This window comes from Plasmodium berghei (assembly GCF_900002375.2).
Source record: "Plasmodium berghei ANKA genome assembly, chromosome: 6".
Taxonomy (NCBI): Eukaryota; Apicomplexa; class Aconoidasida; order Haemosporida; family Plasmodiidae; genus Plasmodium; species Plasmodium berghei.
In genome coordinates this window covers 424722-446936 of record NC_036164.2, presented here as the reverse complement: position 1 = coordinate 446936, position 22215 = coordinate 424722, and the positions used below count along the sequence as shown (strand labels likewise).

General features: G+C 22.4%; 5 protein-coding genes and 1 non-coding gene across 6 annotated transcripts; 3 read left to right on the top strand and 3 right to left on the bottom strand.

Moving 5' to 3' along the window:
• Window positions 1–954: 954 nt before the first annotated feature.
• On the top strand, window positions 955–4493 carry PBANKA_0609800 (DNA helicase MCM8, putative; the record flags this gene model as incomplete). Its single annotated transcript, XM_034563732.1, has 4 exons — window positions 955–1000; window positions 1129–3998; window positions 4129–4204; window positions 4426–4493. The coding sequence occupies 4 exons, from the start codon at window positions 955–957 to the stop codon at window positions 4491–4493; spliced, it is 3060 nt and encodes a 1019-aa protein (XP_034420598.1).
• A 975-nt stretch (window positions 4494–5468) lies between these two features.
• On the top strand, window positions 5469–9824 carry PBANKA_0609700 (conserved Plasmodium protein, unknown function; the record flags this gene model as incomplete). Its single annotated transcript, XM_034568625.1, has 1 exon — window positions 5469–9824. One exon carries the CDS (start codon window positions 5469–5471, stop codon window positions 9822–9824), a length of 4356 nt encoding a protein of 1451 aa, XP_034420597.1.
• A 527-nt stretch (window positions 9825–10351) lies between these two features.
• Window positions 10352–11053, bottom strand: PBANKA_0609600 (HSP20-like chaperone, putative; the record flags this gene model as incomplete). The annotated part of the gene is made up of 1 exon (XM_034568624.1): window positions 10352–11053. The coding sequence occupies one exon, from the start codon at window positions 11051–11053 to the stop codon at window positions 10352–10354; it is 702 nt and encodes a 233-aa protein (XP_034420596.1).
• An 842-nt stretch (window positions 11054–11895) lies between these two features.
• Window positions 11896–16993, bottom strand: PBANKA_0609500 (kinesin-7, putative; the record flags this gene model as incomplete). The annotated part of the gene is made up of 3 exons (XM_034568623.1): window positions 11896–16376; window positions 16578–16785; window positions 16871–16993. The coding sequence occupies 3 exons, from the start codon at window positions 16991–16993 to the stop codon at window positions 11896–11898; spliced, it is 4812 nt and encodes a 1603-aa protein (XP_034420595.1).
• Window positions 16994–18369: 1376 nt separating this feature from the next.
• On the bottom strand, window positions 18370–20957 carry PBANKA_0609300 (GPI mannosyltransferase 1, putative; the record flags this gene model as incomplete). The annotated part of the gene is made up of 8 exons (XM_034568622.1): window positions 18370–18477; window positions 18618–18677; window positions 18815–18865; window positions 19028–19087; window positions 19413–19454; window positions 19549–19647; window positions 19862–19979; window positions 20137–20957. The coding sequence occupies 8 exons, from the start codon at window positions 20955–20957 to the stop codon at window positions 18370–18372; spliced, it is 1359 nt and encodes a 452-aa protein (XP_034420594.1).
• An 834-nt stretch (window positions 20958–21791) lies between these two features.
• PBANKA_0609250 lies at window positions 21792–21914 on the top strand. Its single transcript, XR_002688164.1, has one exon. It is a non-coding gene; the product is annotated as a small nucleolar RNA snoR14 (small nucleolar RNA).
• Window positions 21915–22215: the final 301 nt, after the last annotated feature.

The following is a 22215-nucleotide window of genomic DNA, read 5'->3' as shown; positions in this document are numbered from 1 at the left end:
TCCATACAATATATTATAGAAATGTGTTCGATAAAATAACATAATTGAAATAAATAGTAAATAAAAGGAGTTTAAATTTTGACAAATTGTCTGATAATTTCCATTTTATTTTCATAAAATATATATGTTATGGTTTTCGATTTTTACTTATAATTTTTCTTTTATGAAATAATAATTTTAGGATTATCGTTATACAACCCTCTCTCGTTTTTTCATTTTATTTAGCTCATATTTATATCGTTAAAATTGTAAAAATAAATCTGATATAATAAATGTGTTAAGTTTGTAATACTAGTAAGATGGAAATAATTATGATATTAAATGGATGTGTATTATTTTGTTCTTAGTATATATACTATTCCCTTAACAAACCTTCTATTTTCATAAATCCGTTTTTGATCTATATCACACATTTTTTATTTATTATTTTCATTTTTCATGTTTAATACATATAAAATAAAACATTTCTTTTATATTTCAATAAAATAAATATAAACAAATAGTTAATATATACTAAGGAGATAAAAAAAATGTGAGTTAATATTTTGTAAACATTTTTCAGGAAAAAAAAAAAATAATTTTTTAATATAATTTTTTTTTTTATTCTTTCTATTGGCTTATAACCCCAAGCTATTATTTTTTCCTGATAAATGTTATACACATATGCGATTACATCTCAATATTCACTTGAATTTAGATATCTTTAAAAACATGATTAAAAAAGGTTAGTTGTTTCCATTAATCCTTCTATTGTTACAAAATAATTTAATATAAAAAGTATTAGCATGTAAGTTCTAACTCGATACAAGTGTATATACACATGTATTATATATTATGTAATATAATGCCTGAATGTATGGCTTAATGGCTTGTCTTTGTATTCTGGGATATATAAACCCAACTTTTAATATATAATATAGTAGTATGAAAAGTGAATAATTTATATATATAAAAATGGATAAAATAGTGCAACTTTATTTCAACAAATTGGAATTAAATGGTAATATAAACATATACAAATGCTTATTCAATTTATGATAAAACTGTATAGTATTCAATGCTGTATCTATTTTTGCAATATATATTTCTCCTTCTCATTTTCGTTTCTCATTTTTGTTTCTTTATCAGATGAAGTAAAGAAACTTATTTTGAGCTGGGTTACATTTTTCAACAAAAATTGGGAATATTTATTTAACATTGATAAGGATGTTATTTTGAACCTTGAATTTTTTTTAGATAATAAAAAAATAATAAATAAAAACGCGCCGCCTAATAATGAAATATTTTTACATGAACTTCAGAAAAATCCAGAAATCGTTTTAAAATTTATGAAAGTTGCGATTCATTTGTTGTTGTATCATGGTTTAGGATTAAATGAAATAGAAAAGGATCCAATATTTAAGGAAAAAATTATTTCACACAAAAAACAAAAGAATATGTCAGAGACAGAAAAAAGAATAAATGATCATGTAGAAAATAATATTTTTTATAAAGAAAATGATTCTGAAATTAGAATTTTCATTCGAAATGAAGAAATAGAAAAAGTAAAATCTAATAACATTTTATTAAATGATCTAAAATATGATCGATATAAAGATTCTGAAATTTTTCGTACATATTTTTTTTCTACACAAATAACAATATATTTATATAATTGGAATAAAGTTAATAAATTTAAAAATTTAAAAAGTGAGAAAGTAAACCAATTAGTTTGTTTAAGAGGAAGTATATTAAGAGTTTCCCCTGTACAACTGTTAATAACAAAAATTGATTTTATATGTGAAAAATGTAAATATATATTTAAAATTGAATTTATAGATGGTAAATTTGAAATACCTAAAAAATGTCTAATAAAAAATTGTGATAGTAAAAATTTTGCTCCAATACGAGAATCAGCAAAATCAATTGAATATCAAAAAATTATTTTAAAAGAAAATAAAAAAAATATATCTAATATTTATGAAACAGATAATACTACTAATATAAAAAATTTATTAATCACACTCGAAGTATCAAAATTTTTTGTTAACACATGTCTACCTGGAAGTTATGTAGAGGTTTTGGGAATATTAAAAGTTATATCTCATATTAACAATTATTTAATAAATGGAAAAAATTCAATTTTTAACATGTATATTGATTGTATTTCAATATTTTCACTGTCATCAAAAAAATATTATAATAATAACACTTTTAATATTCAGAAAATTAAGAAAGAAAAAAAAAAAATATATTCAACTCTTTTATGGCAATCTTATATAGATAATGTTAATAAAAAACTTTCTGAAATAAGTATTGAGAAAGATGTTTTAGAAAAACCTTCTGATAAAAATAAATCGAATAATAATTTAACTTTCCAAAATGATAATTGTTCTACTAACTTAAGAAGTATAAACGAAAAAGGTTTACACATCAATCAATGTTATGAGGAAATAAATATAGATGATAAAGAATGTAAAATAGAAAAAAAAAGTGATAACTTTTTTAGAAATGAAGAAAATACTCAAATTAATAATATATTTTGTGGAAATGAAAATATTCCCAAAAATAATGCCACATTAAACTCTCTAAATATGTATGGCGATTTTTTAGATATTTTTTATATAAATAATAATTACGTTACCAATGATTACATAAATAAAGCCACAAAATCTATTAATAAAGAAAATGAATCACATCATAATAATTTGACAAATCCTTTAATTGATTTTGATAAAAATACTTTAAATTTTATAAAAGATTTCGAAAAATATAAAAATAATAAATTTTATTTATTAGTTAGTTCATTCTGTCCACGTGTAGTTATGAATTATTATATCAAAGCAGGATTGTTGCTAAGTTTATTAGGAGGAAAAACAATATATGATCAATTTGGTGAAATAAAAAGAAGAGGAAATATACATTTATTATTAATTGGCGATCCGGGATTAGGAAAAAGTAGAATTTTACAATATATAAGTAATATAATAGAAAAAAGCTTATTTATTTGTAGTACTTCAACTAGTATAAATGGATTAACTGCATCTGCTGTTAAAGATTCGACAAATAATGAATACTCTTTAGAAGGTGGAGCATTAGTATTGTCTGATAAAGGTGTATGTTGTATTGATGAATTAGATAAAATATCTTTAAAAGACCAGCAATCTTTTTTGGAATGTATGGAAAGTCAATGTATTAATATATCAAAAGCAGGAATTGTATGTAATCTAAAAACTAGATGCACTATAATTGCTGCATCTAATCCTAAAGAAGGAAAATATAATTATAATAAAACCATTTTTGATAATATTAAAATACCTTTACCATTATTAAGTAGATTTGATATGGTTTTTTTATTAACTGATAAAATATCCGAAGAAAAAGACATAAGTATTTCAAATTATTTGATAACATCTACTAATGATACAAGAAAAAATTCCTATTTATATGATCAGAACGAAAAAAATAATTTTGAAAATATAAGATGTAATGATGATTCTGCATTTATTGAAAAAGATGAAAATTTTGATGAATCTATTTTTTTTGATTTTCAATATAATCTTACAAATAAATGTAAACAAATTGATGAAAGTAACTATTTACCAATTGAACTATTAGGAATATTTGTAAAATATTGTAGAAAATCGTTATTTCCAATTTTATCAAATGAAGCAAAACAATATATAAAAAAATTTTATATACATCTAAGAAATGCTTCCATAGCACATAATAATATAAGCATCCCAATAACAATAAGACAATTAGAATCACTTATAAGATTATGCCAAGCAAGAGCACGTGCAGATTTATCAAATGTTGTAACCCTAGAACATGCTAAAGAAGTTGTTGTAATATATCAAAAAACTATTTTTTATCCTTTATCTTTAAAAATGATGGATTTTAAAGAAAAAAAAACTAATAAAGCTTCAAGAGGTAAATCAGCCAAAGCACTTTCTGCATTATTTAAGAAAGATATTATACAGATAGCTCAAATAAGTGGAAATAAAATAAATAACAAGGTTTGTAATATTGAGAAACTTACATAATTGTGTTCAAAATAATTCATACATAAATGGAATATTTTGATTCAACATAATAATATGAATATTTGAGATAAAAATTATACTTTTTATAATTTTTTTCTTCTAGGATTTACAAAGTTTAGCTCAATCAATAATACAATCAGCCGAATCGAATATATCTGGCGATGTATTAATCCATATTAGTAAGTAATTTAGTTGTTTGCTCTGTACATACATATATGTGCCTTTCAATGATATTTCCCTTTAAATGTAAAATATTAATTATATTCGCTATGCACATTTTTTTGTGAATTATGTTGTTTCAAAAACATGGAGAAATTAATAACATTAACTAGGAAAGAACCTATGTATATATCCTGTTATTTAAATTAATGTTACTTTATTTTATTTTTTTATTTTCCAGTAAATGAGGAAGGGTTTATTTTATATAAAGGAAATCACTGGGAAGTTGACCGTTTCTATTTGAAGTAGCACATAATTTAATACATGGATATAATAACAAAACATTCTATCAGAAATATTGCCAAGTTATATCAATTCAAATAAATATTGTTTTTCTTTTTCATCTAGGCTTATGGTAATAATAAGCTGTTATCATTACATGCATATATAATGACTATAATTTTAACTATAACTTTTTTTTTTGTTTAGCTTTTACACATTATTTATATATAATGTCATACTTATATATCTTATGGATTAACTTTTGTTATTTGACAATATTTATCATTTTAATTTTTTATATAACTGTGAAAGTACATTCATAATTAATCTTAAAATATTTTCCCAAAAAAAAAAAATATCATGCGCTCAATGACTAATATTATTTAAACATGTAATTTTTCCCTTATTTTAATAAAAATTATTTTATTTTTAAAATTGAAATAAATGAGGATGGAAAAAAATACATTTGTAGGAAAATATCAGTATGCTTAAGAATAAAAAAAATCAATAAAATCAAAATCAACAAAAATCAAAATAAAGAGCTCACAATTTACACTACTAAAAGAACTATATTATACGAAATAAATACAGACAGTAGAAAGGTAATAATTATTGTATTTTCCTTTGAAAAATATAAAAATTTTCATTTTATATATACATTTATTGCCACGTGTATATATATGTATAAATATGCACATATATTATATGCATTTTTTTCTTTTTTTTTATTTTGTTTTTCTTTTTTGTCATTCTTTTTAAAGATGATGACTAAGTTAATAATGGAGTTATAATTAAATTGTGAGATTTATTTTGATAATAAGCTCCAGTTATTTCTTCTTTTTCTTATTTCGTTTTTTTTGTGTTTCTATCAAATACATGAATGACACCAATACGAAATTAAATCTACTCATTTTTATTTTCTCACTTACAAAAAACTGATATAAAGTGTGATAATAAAATAGTAAATTAGCAAAATAATAAAAATAAAAGGGAATGAAAAAAATGAATTTATATGATGAAGATTGTTCATTGGATAAGCTATTACCGAATTCCATTTTTTTAATAAATAAATATCGAATTGATAATGTGAAAAAAAATATACCATATGAAGAAAAATACTTAAATAAAAAAAAACATTTTGATAATCTGTTAGATTTAAAGTTGTGCTGTATAAAAAAAAAAATCGGAATAAAAGATATATCTTATATTAAAGAAGATAATAAAATTGATTCGAAAAATGGAAAGAAAAATTTATGTCAAAACATCATTGAGCAGCCCTTTAACAATAATAAGGATAATATAGATGAAAAAGAAAAGAGTCAAAGATATTGTAAAACAAATGACATGCCTATTAATGGAATGGAAAACTATTATGTATATTTTATTCTAAGGCAATGGTGTATAGAAAATGTTTATGATAAAATTGAAAAAAAAAATCAAATAATAAGTTATGTAATTATAGGTAAGCATATTCATGAAAATAACAACTGCTTTTATGAAGAAGTTAAAGTCGAAATATTAAATTATAATGTTGAAAAAGATGGGTTTTTTGTACAAATTCATGGAAATGGGGATAATATATTTTTATTATCACAACAAGAATGTATACTAGTTAAAAATAAATATATAAAAAATAATTTTGCCAAAGCAGAACTTATTCTAAATAACAAACATTTTAAAATATCTAAAAAACGAAAAATAATTAAAGGAGAATGGTTTAACAAATCAAAAAATATAATAACACTTTTAACTTATGAACAAGTCATACCATATAAGCTTTTTACATGTAATTATAGAGGGATAATTAGATTGATTAATATAAAAAATAAAAACATAAAAGAAGAAATAAAAATAGTTTTACCTGATATAAGTATACTCTTACAAAAAATTCAAAATAATAATGATGATATAGGAAATTTAAAAAAAAAAATTTCAACAAATATGAATAAAAATTATGAAAATTTGAAATTATGTGCTATAGAAAAAAGAGAATCAAACGATTTGATTAATCAAAAGGATTACACTAATTTTGATGAGTCTGAAGAAAAAAGTACATCATTTTCAAATAAAAAGGGAAAATGTGAAGAATATCAAAATAAAAATGAATATAAATATGGATGTGCATCTAATTATAGTGAAAAAACTTATGATTCGTGTAAAAATTATAAAAAAAATATGAATTTAGGTTTTGATTCAATGGTTAATTATTATGCTGATGATTTAGGTTTAACTTCAACAGAAGTTAATACTATTTGGGGATATGAAAATGGTAAAGAAAAAAAACAGAAAAATATTTCCAGAATTAGAAATAAAAAAAGTGAGATAAATAAACAAAAAAGATATCTATATAACAAATATAAATATCAAAATTTAGCAGTTGATTTTTGTTTTGGTTCTATAAATGAAAATGTATTATGGATAGAGACATGTATATTTATCCTTTTAAAAGTTGGAATAATTTTAATTTATTCTCCAATTTTTACAAAGAAATGTTATATTAGTTATCCATTACTATATGAGTTAAATCAGATAAGAATTGGAAACGAACGAACAAATAGAGAAAGTATTTCATATAATCAAGAATTTTTAGAATATTATAATTTTTTTGAAAATTGTTCTATATGTAAATATGAAGAAAAATATGTGTGCATCCAATTTGATAAAAATCATAACAAAAATGATAATAAAAAAAGTGACGCAAATTATATATCAGGAAAAGAATCTAAAGATAATACAAACATAGATGAAGAAAAAGAAATGGAATATATTCCTTATGTTATAAATTGTTTAAAACCATCAGAATATAAATGTATAAATTTAATATATTATAATAGTTTAGTTATTATATGTGTTTGTAGCAAATTAGGGTACATATCCTTTTTTTTATTAAACTATTTTATTACTCCTTGTATTTCTTTAAATATCAAAAATAATCACTTGTATTATGATAAGGGAAATAAAACAAAGAAACATGTAACATTTTCACTTTTTAAAAAAAAAAACGAACCATTTTTTTTTAACATATTTAATAATAAAGAGAATGCTCATTTAGAAAAAATGGATATATCCGCTTTTACTAATTTAATAAATAAAGAAAAATATGATGATTATAAACAAAAAATGAAAAATAATTATATAGTAAAAGATTTGATAACTCATAAAAATGAAGAGGAAAAAAAACAAAAAAAATATATCGAATATTGTAATGAAGATAGTTCGAGCTCAGATATTCAAAATGAGATAAAAAAGTCTGCTATTGAAAATGTAGATAAACTAAAAAATGATAAAATAATTGAATCTTTAAATAAAATGAAAAAAAAAAAAAAAAAAAATCGTATTCTCACAGAAAAATATAAAGAAAATGTAAAAAAAAAAAAAGATGATGAATTATTCTTTTCATGTTATGAAGAAATAAATGAAATATATGAAGATAAAATAGATAAAGAATTACGATTTGAATATTATATTTTAAATGTTTTATTTTTTGATTCCTATTATACTGGAATGCTAAATGTAAAATGTATCGTTCTTAATGACAATAATTTAATATGCTTTAATAATAATAAAGTTATAATTATAAATTTATTGTGGTTAAAATTTGTATATGTTATAGTTTATTTAATTAGTGTAAAACATATATTATCGGCTAGGCTAATGTATGAAATATGTACAAATAGTTTATATATGAAAGCAACTATTTTTAAATCTAAAATTAATTTTTATGAATTCGATTATTATAGCTATTTATTGCTAGATCACACTAAACAATTATGTTATGATAATTTTATTAAATTATTTAAAAATAAAAAAGAAGAAGTATTATTAAAAAGCTATCAAGATATTAACAAAGTTGAAAATTTCGATATTTTTCAATCAAATGTTTTATATAATGTTCAATATCTTTTACATCCAGTAGTTATACAAATAGATGATCATGATATTTCAAATGATAAATTAAATGAAGTATATTTTATATTTACACATTATATAAATCTGGAGTCTCAAAGAAAAAATCAATTATTTATGAATAAAGATATTAATTTTTTTACTTGCCCAATATATAAAAATATTTTTTTAATTTATGATTGTTTTAAATTTAATTTATACAAAGATCATTTACAATTACAGAATAAAGACAATGGTACAACAACATATCTAGTAAAAAAAAAAAAAAATTATAAACCTTTTTGTATATTAGGTCAAAATGAAAATAATACAAAACTTATAAATTATATAATTAATACTAAAGTTATTGATGATGATTCAATAGATATAGTTATGTATAAAAATATATTATCATTTTATATATATTCTCGATGTAATGATTATATGAATGAACTTATAAAAAAAAATTTTATTTTCTATATTGGAAAAAAATCCATACATAATAAGACGCACACAAATAATTTCATAATCAACAATAATAATGAAAATGATAATTATCCGAAAATCCAAAGCATTCTTAATGAAAAATCTGTGTCTAAAATGAGCGACATTACAACTAATTTGACGAATGGAAATCACCAAGGGGCACTAATCAAGTACTCTAATTTCATGAACATGAATTCTGAACCAATGTTAGGATTGAAATATGGTAGAAATTATAATTATAAAAATAAAATTATATATTCTAAGAATATACCTATAAATGTTACAAATTTTATGGCAATTACGACACGCAATCTAACTTATTCAAAATCTTCAAATAATCTTTGTGATAATAACCCAATTGTCGGCTTTTTAAAAAATGCATTTTTATTACTATATAATACAAATACTTTAACTGATCAAACTAAAGATAAAAATAATAATAAAATATACAAAGATATTATGTCAAAAATAAATAACAGCAATAATATTTCTCAAAATTTTGAAGCTATAAATCCTGAATTTTTTATAACCAGTTTAAAACATTATATAAAAAATATGGATGTAAAAAAAAGTGATGGGTTAGAATGTGCTATGCTAATAAAAAAACTAATAAAAATAAAAAATGATTATATTCACGTTAAGGACTATTATCTCAAGAAATATGACATTCACCTTATTTGGAAAAATCCAATTGGCCAAAATGACGAAAATCAGCAAATGGCTTTTGTACAAAATATTATCAAACATTATTATTTTTTTTTGGGATTAAATAATTATTATGAAAATAAGTTTAAAAAAATTCAAAGACGTATAACTGAAATTTTATCATATAAAATTATACACTTTTTAAAATCACATAGTCATTTACAAAATGTTGGAAAATCTATAATTCAAAAAAATTCAGATTTAGTCGAAGATATTAAAAAATGCTATGAAAAACAAAAATTAATTAAAAACAAATTTAATCTTTTAAAAAAAAAATATTAATGAATTTTGTGAAATCAAAAATATTCAAAGAAAAAATGTGTTACCTTCAAATAAAATATACTAAAGAATAACATATCAATGTGTATAATTCATAAATTCCAATTTTTATAAATATTGTAGTGCGAGCATATATTTTTTCGTAACTTACGATAGACATATATGCTTTTATAATCCGTGGAATTATATATATTTTTATCTAATTAAATTTATCTAGTTTCTTTTTTTGTTTTTTTATTTCATATTTCCTTTTATTTTGTTTTTCAATGCTTTAAAATATGAACATTTTTAAACAAAAATAAATAGTTTTTTGGTATATTTTTACATTTAAGGTATTCATATTCCCTTTATATCATTTGATGCTTCTATAATAAGCACACATACAAAAAATGACAAATATACAAAATATGCCAAAGCGGAATATATAAAAAAAAAATAATGATAATAATAATATACACTATGACATGAAAAAAATGTGGGTGTTAACTATTCTTCAGGAAACACCATTTTATGAATTTTTTAAATGGATTTTATGAGGTCACTTGGATAACTTTTTTCTGAGTTTTTAATTCACTTGCTAAAATTTTAAGCACAAGTTCTCCATCTTTTAGTGTACATGATATACTTTGCCCCTCAGAAAAGGCAGGTGGCATTTGGAAAATTTTACAAAAGTAATATTCGCTAACTCTTTCAATAATTTTAGTATGATATTCATTGTTTTTTTCTAATTCTTCGATTTTTGGTTTATATTTGTTTCCACATATTTTTAACAATCCCTTTTCTAATTCAACATTCAAATTTTCTTTTGAAACACCGGGAATATTCATCATGATAATTACAAAATCGGATGTTGAATATACCTCTATCCTAGGGTTATATGTAATTTTATTTGATTCTTCTTTAGATGGGTTTATTTCGAATATATTGTTTGTATTGGTTTTTAAGGGAATTGTTTCATAATATAACTCAGCGGGGCTTTCAAATCTTTTTATATATTCGACGTTTCGACTATTATCATGTGGTTTTGTTGTATATTTTGTAACATTGTATTTATATTCATTTTGTTGAGTTGTACTATATGTACCAGTAAGGGGATTACTATACGAATAGCTGCTACTATACATTTTGTTTTCTAATGAAGGGGACAAGAATGCATGGATATTATCTTGTATTATCGATGGTGTTGGCGTTTCGATTATAACTTTGGGTTTTTCACTATTAAAAAAAAACATATTTTTAACGTAATAAAAAAGACAATTGCAAAAAAAAGGATACAATTTCTATAGAAACAAATTTAGAAAAAAAACAGTGTGAACAAAATGAAAAAGTAAAAAATATATAAAAAAGACGCAAAAATAATTAAAAATGCATTAAAAAAAAAATATATTTCATAAAAAATATATAATTAATTTTTCTGTGTATATATATAGTTGTCATATATTTAGCTAGCCATATAGCTTTTTATTAATATAGCCATAAATTATAGCTAGTTCATATTTGTTTTAATAACTATATACCAGATGATACATTAATATTTATTATTTTTCACAAATTTCCATATTTATAGCTCTATTCCCAATATTTTTAATTGTTTTAAAAAAAAAGGTAAAAAAAGAGAAAATAAAAGTAATATATTTTTAAAATATTCGAATTCATAATGATACTTTACGCGCGTATATGTAATATAGCTATTTATTTTAAATAGTTAAATATTTTAAAAACAAAAATACAGCTTTATTATTAAACAAAAAAAGGCAATCAAATAATTTTGAAGTGAAAATTATAAAAAAATGTAACCACAATAAAATGTCATTATAAAAAATAAAAATAACAGTGGTAGTGATAAGCAAATATAATATTAGAATAATAAACAAAAAAAGACAAAGGTTATTTAAATTATGTTACTTTGTTTTTATTCTTTTCTTTTCAAGCTCCTTGTTTAGTATATCACGCATTTTATTAGTTTCGATATTCGCTATAGAATTACCACTTTTGAAAGTATTAAATTCGTTTTCTTCAGTTAAGGCACTCTTAGGAATAGCTTGATCGACATTATTTTCATTATTTATATATTTTAGTATGTTTTCTTTTTCCCTTTTAGTTTTTTTTTTTTTTTTTTTTTTATAATAATATTGTTACTGGATTTAAGGTCATTCGACATGTTGATACCGTCCAAATCAATACTTGTTTTCTCCTCTTTTTGGTGTTTTTTTTTGTTTTTTTTCTTTTCCTTTACTATTTTTATTTTGCTCTTCTTTCCAATACTATTACTTGGTTTCAATTCTTGTAGAATTTGTATATCATCAATACTATTATTGTAATCACCTTTCTTCATTTTCCTAACAGGATTTTCTATATTATTGTTGTCTATATCTATATTTTTTTTTAGATTTATATTTTTTTTATTCAATTTTTTTTCTAATAGAACATCATTTAGGGAATTAGAACCATATGCATGTTTCAAAATATTTTTTTCCTCATATTTTTTATTTTTTACAATCCTTTTTTTTGTGTTTAAACCTGTGTTTATTCGCTTTGTAGCATTCTTCGTAATTTTTTCTCCAGAATAACCACGATTAATATAATTTTTTGAGGCTTGTCTTTTTGGTGTGTATTCTAGTATATTCTGATAACTATCATTTTCTTTAGATTCATTTTGTATTGTTTGTTTTTTTTTTTTTTTTTTTTTAGTTTTTTTGGCTTTATTTTCTTTTTTATTTGTATCTAATTCTTTTGGAGACTTATCTTCTTCACTGTCTATGTTATTTATGGATGTATATGTATTGTTAAAATTTGTGAGAATTTCATTTTTTAGAGTACTAGTATCTATATTTGCATCTTCCAGCATTCTTTCCATTTCGCTAATTACTTTATTTAGTTTTTCTTTTTCATTTAATAGTTTTTTAACCTTTTCAATTTTTTTTTTATTTTCTAGATTTAATTTGTATTCTAAAAATTTATTTTGAGATTCTAAATTTTTTATAATAGATATAGACTCAATTAGTTCTGTATATATATGTTTATTTAAATTTCTTATATCGTTTTCTATAACTTCTTTTTCTTGTAGTTTTTTTTTAGTAATCATCAATCGCCCATACATTAATAGAAACTCCTTTTTCAATTCCTTTGCTGCGATTGAATTTCCCTCGTGGCAATTTAACTCATTCAACAATTCATTATATTTAGGAACAAGATAAAATAACTTATTTTCTTCTTGTAATTCTTTAATTAAGATATCCTTTTTTTCATTTTCTTTTCTTAAGTTTAAATGAAATTCTGCCAATACATTGAAATCTCTGTTTTTTTCTGAGAGAGATATAGACAGCTCCTCTAATTTTTTCATCAAGCCAGCAAATTTAAAATTTGAATCTACATCAGACGTTTTCAACATATCTTCTTTGTATTGTTCCGTTACTTTTACTATTCGATTGAAGTGTTTTTCAACTTCAATTTTATCAATTAATATTTTTTTAATAAATATATTAATATTTTTAATTCGTTGGGAAAATTTCTCTTTAATTTTTTGAACTTGTTCTCTCATTTTTTTCTGTTCATATAATAATGCTAATATTTTTTGTTCCCATGGTGTAAGCATGCTTAAAATCGAATCAATTGTATTTTTATTTTTTTCATCTTTTATAATTTTTGGAAATTCCATAGTGTCACCTTCTTTTTCAGCTATTTTATTCGATATTGCACTTCCTAATATATCTTCTAATGCCTTTTTAGATAAATCATAAGGTTTTTCTTCTTTTTTTAACGTTTCTTCCATATTGTTTAACGATTCGCCCTTTTCATTATCTTTCCCATTATTATTGTTTCCTGTTGCTTGTTGTTTTTGTTGTATTCGGAGTAAAAACGAAAAAAACATTTCGTTTATAAATACATGAGATATGTTTTCATTGTATTTTATTTCATTATTATTGTTAAAATCAAAATAACCATTTAGCAATGATGCTTCGTCGTCATCATCATCTTCTACATCTTTTTTACCATCAATATTTTTTTGAAAAGATGGGGTATTATATATTACATTCCCATAGGTACCACTATTAATAACCTTTTCATTTAATACTTCCAATGACTTTTTATTGTCATGTATTTTTAAATCATCTTTTAAATTTTCTTGCAATTTTAAAACGTTTTCTATATTTCGCCCTGGAGGAACAACACCAGTTAGAATGGTAGACAATCCAACTTTTTGCATAAGTTTCATAATGAATTTTATTTGATTATTAAGTTCAATATTTCGATCCATAATTTTTTTTTTTTTTTTTAAGTCTTCACCAATTTTTTTTTTTAAATTTGATATTATAGAAGTGCGTTTTTCATTGTTAATTCGTCCTTTAGGTGGACATAAATAAAGAGATGAACTATTCTTTGATACATTTGGGGTAAATGAACTTTTATTACTTCTTGAATCAGCATTTTTTACATCTTCGTCCTCATTATCATTAATATCAGCAGTTTTATTACCTTCGTCATCACCATTATCAGTATTTTCCTTATTTTTATCACTATCATTATCTTTGACACGATCAAGATCATTTTCTTCATACTTTGGAGCTATTAAAGAGACATATTCTCCAATTTCTGTATCTTCTAATTTATTTTTGGTTGACACCATTGATTTTTCATATAAATCCCTTTTATTTTTAACACTACTGACAATATATGTCTTCTTCTTTTTAAAATTATTCGTAGACATTTTTTTGCCTTTCAGTTTGGAACTATCTATATTGTCTTTGTTATTGAAACTTAAAGCATTATTCTGGATGTTTTTTCCTTTTTTCTTTTTACTACCTTGTACACCTTTTGAATGCATTCTTTCCTTTTTTCTTTTTTCTGCCTCTTCCCTTTCTTCTTCTATATAATTATTATATTCCATTGTACTTAACTTACTTAGCTCGTCATATATTTTATTAACTGATGATGCATTATGGTTTACATTATTGCCACCCCCTTTATCTTTTTTTTTTTTCTTTGGTGGTTCTTTTAGTTCTAACTTTTCTAATTCATCTAATTCATTATAATAATTTAAAGATATCGAATCATCTTTTTGTGATTCATTTGATACTTCATCAACATTACTAATTTCCGAAGAGTTCATTTTATATGGAGATTTATTTTTTAGATAATCCATAACTTTAGATATATTAAATTTTTCTTTTGCATTTTGATTTTCATATTTTTCTATTCCATCGGATTTGAAATCATATTCATGTGTATCAAATGACCTCAACCAATTATACTCATTTTTAATATTAGTTGAAATAGTCATAGAATATTTTAATAATTTTTCGTTGTTATTATCATCATCGATTGATCTTAATCTTCTATAATTGTTTGAATTTACATGTAATTCTGATTTTAAAATAAAATTTTGAAACTTTTTTACCTTTTCTTCTAATTCAGTTTTTAAGGCCAATATTTTTTCATCGTTTTCTGGATTTCTATTACTTATATAGTCTTTATTTCCAACATATGAATTTATGTCTGTATTTTTATTTGTTGATAAATGCTTTAACTGATTTTGCAATTTAGCTATTAATTCTTTTTGTTGCATAATTACAGATTGCTCTGGAGATAAATAATTTACTTCTATTTTTTTTTTAATCGTTTTGCATTTTAAAGCAAAACGCAATGTGGAAAAAGATGTATCCAGATAAAAATGAGATGGGTGTACAGCAACAATAACTGATGCGCGGCAATTTCCTCCTAAACTTTTACTTAATATTCTTGTTAATTTAGAATCCCTCCATGGGATGAAAACTAAATCCTCTTGTATTTTTTTAATTTTTTTTTCATCTCCCATAGCAATAGCTTGAGCTCTTTTAGACAATTTAGAAATAACTTCACTTAAAACAAATAAACTTTTATTTATTGATTTTCCTTCTTCAATTAATGTTTTCGCATTCTCTATTCCTTCAGCAGCTCTTCCAGCTCGTTCATTACCTGCTAGATCTACTATTTTTAACTCTCCTCTTTTATTAATAGATGTACCATTGCTCAATACCTGATTTGATTCTAATATGACTGTAAAAATTGTATGAGATCTCGAAGATGTTTCATTGAAATTTGTCTGAGAAATATGCCGCCTTTGCTCAGCTTTTGCCACTAAAAGCATAACTTCGTCTATTGATGTTACTGTCTCTTCTTGAATACCGATAACTACAAAACCTCTTTTAGGGTCCTCCTTTACATCCAAATTTTCAATTGCACCACCCCTATACCCTTCTTGTAACAAATCATTAACACGCTCCATATACACTTCTAAATATGTTACACTCATTAGAAATTCTTTTGTGTTATTATTAGATTCATCATCAGTATTACTACTAGCATTCTCTTCATTTAATGATGATGGATTTTCGATTCCATTAAAAAATTCTGCTAATGATCTAGGCAGCATACCTGGATCAGCAGGAACACCCATGATACTATGAGTCTTCCCTGAACCAGTTTGTCCATATGCAAGAATACATCCATTTATCCCTTTGAACGTGTCTAAAATAATATCTCTGGCTAAATGTCTATACACTTCTTCGTTACCAACTGAAGGAGTGGAAAATAAAAAAAAATAAATGTAAATATATACGTAAAAGTGTTACATTTAATAGCTTAAATATATTTCCAATTATTATTAGTTCATTGAGGGCACGTTTTAAAGACAAAACAAACATTTATTAAAGTGTGTGTACATCATATATGTGTGTAGTTTATTTATTATTTCAATAAGATATTTGCATGAATTACCGTGGTCGTCAAAGCACCTATCAAAAGCATAATGTCGTTGTAAAACAGCCTTTTGCCCTTCTGTTTTTTCTACTGTTTTTTTAACTTCTACTTTATTCCTCTTTTTAGGAATTCTTGCATTTAACATTTCTGATAATGAAAGCGGCTCAACCACCAACTGCATATCAGTGTCGTTCATTTTCCAAGCCTTTAAGTGACCGCTGTTAACCTAGAAAAATATAAAATAATAATTCGATATATATAAATGATTACATTTTAATTTAGGAATATTTTATCGCTTATTCTATGCGTACTTCTTTTTCAAACAGAGGCCTTATACGGGTACACACCCTAATTGCTTCTTCTTTAGAGGAAGATTCAACGTGCAATTCGTCCATATTTGCCGTATTATTATCTTCATTTTTATTTAAATGCATTTTCTTTCATAAAAAACACATATCCAACAATAACAAATTCGTGAAAGATAATAAAATTATCTAAATATATAAGTATATATAATAAAAAATCACAACACAGTTGTATACTTCACAAAATAATATAGCTGTGAATATCTTTGTCCAATATAATGAAAGACATGAAAAAATATGGCATATTCATTGGCATATTTGAATGTGTATTAAACATTCATAATGCGTAAATAAAAATAATATGCAATAAGAAGACAAAAAAATGTATGTACATATATAGGTACATAACCAATGATTCAAAAATTTAAATCCCGAGTGTAAGCATATTTTATTATAATAATTGATTATATTTCCCCATAAATGAACACAGTATTTCACAAATTAAGAAAATACACAAGTGATGTTAAATTAAGTCAAAAATATCTTTCGTTTAGTGAATTTTTATTAAGACATCAAAAATAAAACTTCACAATAAATTAAAAAAATATTTTAAATAAATAATCTCTAAAAATGTTTTTAAATATATAATATAATAATAAACTGTGAATAATTAAAAATAATGAAATTGTCTTATTTTTATTATTTTTTTTATTTTTTATTCATATAAAATAATAAAATAAATAATTTTACGTGTGCAAGGGTATAACACTTATATTGTATAAATAAGGTGGAATATGTCTATAACAGTAATTTAAAAAAAACGCACATATATATATATATATATATATATTTATAAAGTTTAAAAATGGAAATTAAACTTGTATCCATAGAAGGTCTTAACGCTTTAAATGTTGAGAACAATAAAATGAATTAAAAAGACATGCATATATTTATTATTTAAATAATTACAAATATTTAACAAATATGCAGCATTATATAATATGCTCAGAATAAATATATTGTAATAATTTATGACACAAAAAAATAAAATATATGGAATATTATTTTTCTAATTGTGTAATTTATAATAATAACATAATTTTTTTTTTTTGTTCATGCTGCTGTACCATTATGGTAGCGCATTGTTCTGTTGTAGAAACATATAATCACAAAATTTTCTGATCATGCAAGGTTTTTTTTTTTTTTTTATTCGGCTAGCATATAATATATTGTTAATATAATTAACTAAAAAAAATAAAATATTTTCTTAACCATAGGAATATATATGTTGTTAATAAAGTATATGTTTATTCCTTTCAACATTTACACAACAAAAAAAATAAACATAAAAATATATGTACTGCTAAAAATGTAAAAAAATGATAATATTCTTATTTAAAAGGGTTATTATAACATTAAGAATTTTTTATAAATAAATAACGAATAAAATAAAATAAAAATTAAAAAAAATAGTCCCTAATTTTTGATGATTAAGAGAAAAATTGTTATTCCTTTAACACATTTTTTTTGTTCCCTTCCTTAAAAGACATGTACATAAAAATCCAGCATACACCCATCTCCGATATAACGAATAAAATTGAGGAATAAAATATCTATAAAAATTGTAAATGTATATAATAAAATAAATATAGTTTATAAGCATAGCTAATTGGAACAATTCTTGTTCAGGTTTCAACTGATTTTTAATAATATATGTTTGATAGCCTAAGAAAAATGTATTAAAATGGTATACTTGTATAAAGGTGTTATATCCTTTGAACTCAAGATAATAAGCCCAAAAAAGCCAATGTGCCTGCATCGATAAATATATATGTGTGTGTATATTGTCTTTCCCCATACTTATAAATATACATACATTTAATAAGTTCTATATCCATTTTATACGTATATTAAAATGAAAAACATATGTATTTTAATGTTTAATCAAACCTTAGCTATAATAAAAAGCAGCACTGCACAAAATATAAGGATTAAATTGGTCTGTAATGCGAAAAAAAGGGAAAAGTATGCATGCGCATTGTATAGAATATAATAATGTTCCATTTCCTTGTTTACGAATTCCATTTGCTATTTTTTGTTTATTTTTGGAATAATAAATTTATATATTTATATGTATACTTGTTCCGATTTTGTTTTTGTTACCCTGTTTAAGGTTATAGAATTTAATATGATTGGCAGAAAGGGGGTACACCAAATAAAGTACTGTAAATTGGGGATAAAAAATATTGCAATGTTATGAAAATATATTTTTAAAAAATATAATAAAAGAATTATATAATAAATTTGTTTTTAATTAAAGGAAAAGGATATCATCTCTTATGTAGATGTTTCCTTTAAAATATTTAATATATATAATAGTCATAAGGAAGTTATATTTGAAGAATGATATAAATTCTCAATATGGGTACGAGATATATCTAGTTGTATTAATAATAAATATATATATATATATATATATATATATATATATATATATATAACTTTATTTTTCAAAAGCATGACTATATTATGTTTGTGTTATATTTACCTGAGATGTGATGACTTTGTTCAATGCTATGAAAGATAGTGTCTTATATAAAAAAATAAAACAAAATTATATATGTACATTCATGGGAAGCACTATAATATGAAATGCTGACATGACAACTTTCTTATTGTTTTACTTGTAAAAACATGGATAGCTCTAAATTTGATTTTGCATATTTAAAGCCAAATAATGTAACAAGAATAAATTGAGGTATAAATGTTATTATTGGAATAATCTAAAAGTAAAAAACAAATTCAAATTAAATAATATAATAGATAAAAGAATTTACTGCGCTTACATGATAATAAATGATGATTATAAAAAGTACTTTATTTTTTTTCACATTTACACTGCATTCTTAAGTGTCTATATAATACAATGAAACATAGAATACATGGAAAAATAATAAAACAGCCGGAAAGGATATGCAGCCATTTATAGTGTATTACCTTTGAATTATTCTCAATAGTTAAGTACATAATATAAAAAAAGAGGGAAAAATTGTGTTTATGATCTTGTCTAACTAAATGATAAATAAACGATTCGTATAAAAATTCATATCCATATCTAGTATAAAAGGGAAAATAAGGAATGCGAGGATAATGTGTATATTTTTGTTAATTGATGTATAGAACAAATTAAGGTAAAATAGAGAAAATGTATAAGAGATATAGGACATATATATTCAATTTCTTATAGTTGAGTAGAAGAAGAAAAAGGTTACATTGCATAAAAAATCACGTTTAAAGCTAGAAAGGTAGTAAAGCTAAATAGGGAAAATTTGAGTTGATCAGCGTTTAATTTAAATAACTCTTTGAAAAAATTCCTTATTATATAAAAAATGTTTATAATTTTATTTATATATATGCCTTCTGCTTTTATTTGTTTCAATTGAAATATATTATCCTTATTTAAATAGTTCTTATTTAGATATAACATTAATGGTAAAGAGTAGATAATTGGATATATTTTAAAATTAACGGATAATCCATAAAAAAAAGCCGAAAGATATATTTTTTTTTGATAAATAAAAAACACAGTTAATAAAACAAGTAAACATGGTATGCAATCAGCATTGCCTCGAATTGAAATGGTAATAACTAATGGATTTAAAAGCCACAATGAAGCATACAAAATATAGTTTTTAGTTTCAGGATATTTTATTTTTATTATTTTTATTATAATAATACTAACAAGAAAATCTATTGAAGAAAAAAGAAATTTCCCAAATGAAAAATTAATTATAAAATTTGGTATCATTAAATAAGCTAATAGTGGTGTGTACCGATATGTATATCTATTATATGGAGACTTATTATTTAATACACATTTTGCAGCATCCGAAAACACATAATAATCTATGTCTGTAAATTTTACATTTAAATTTTTGTCTTGCCATAATCCATAATAATAAGTTATAACACGTACTAATATTCCTAAAAAATATATTATTTTTTTCGTATAATTAATGTTATTTATATCACTAAAGTAACCTTTATTCTGTTTAAATATTTCTGATCGTTTTTCTGTAATACTACTCCCCATTTTAAAATTTATATATTTTTGATGTCCATGATAAGGTTAAAAAACAGTGTTTGAATAAAGTGGCAAAAAAATTTGTTTCTTCCCATAACTTAAGGTGTTGTCATATTATGCAATTTAAATTTATTAATACTACATATGCTTAATATAATTCACATTTATTGTGTTTTTAAGGTGTACATACAAAGTATATTGTATTTATTTTATGCCTATATAAAAAATAACACAGGAAAATATCATATTGCTAGGGAATTTTTCATTATTAATATACATATATATGTTTTTGAAGAAGCCGAAATAAATTAAGTAATATACAATACTTATTATATTGGGCGTGATATTATATATATAATATTGCTTTTTAATGCGCAAAAATAAGTCATTACCATTTATTTGTTATCAAACGGATTAATAAATTAATTATACATTTTTTATTGAAATTTTTATTACGTTTATTTATATAGTTTAATAAATGCAATTAAATTCGCATGGATCAAAATTGCTTATGTTTTGTAAGATTAATTTTTTCCCGTATTTTTAGGGAACAACCATAATATATTCTCTTTCAAAAAATAAGCATGTATATGCATATATATATATATATATAACTGGTTTGAAATTAAGTTTTTTTTAATGATTATAAATAAATTTGTGATCACACTAAATATAAATATGTAAACTATGGGAAGTATACAATATTAATGAATGTGGGTTATTAATAGCTTTGAACTTAAAATATGCAAAAAATATTATGAGCATATTTATATTTATTTTGAAAAAAAATATACAATGATGTTTTAATATTTTCCATTAAAAATATTTTTTAGTTTTTGAATGATGAAGTATTTACTACTGATTTAGGGCCAAAATTTAATTTTTTTGTTAAAAAAAAATTAAACTTGTAATATGCATTATTACACTAAAAAATGATGGCTTAATCTTCTCACTGACAAAATATTAAAAAATATTTTTAGTAAAAAAGGAAATAGACATTTTTCTCTAGTTTGAAGAAAAATGTTATAATCTATTATTATATAACCATTTTATGAATAATATCATATATGATGAAACTAATATCCGTTTTTGTTAGGCCACAATAGGAAAGAGAACAAAATAATTGTGCTAGTTGTTTTAGCCTTTATCAATATGAATTTCTTGTTATATTCCTTATTAAAATATTTCAAATATATAGTATATATGCATTTCCCGTTTTATTTACGATTCCCATGAAATATTTACCCCATTTTATAGTTCCTTTTAT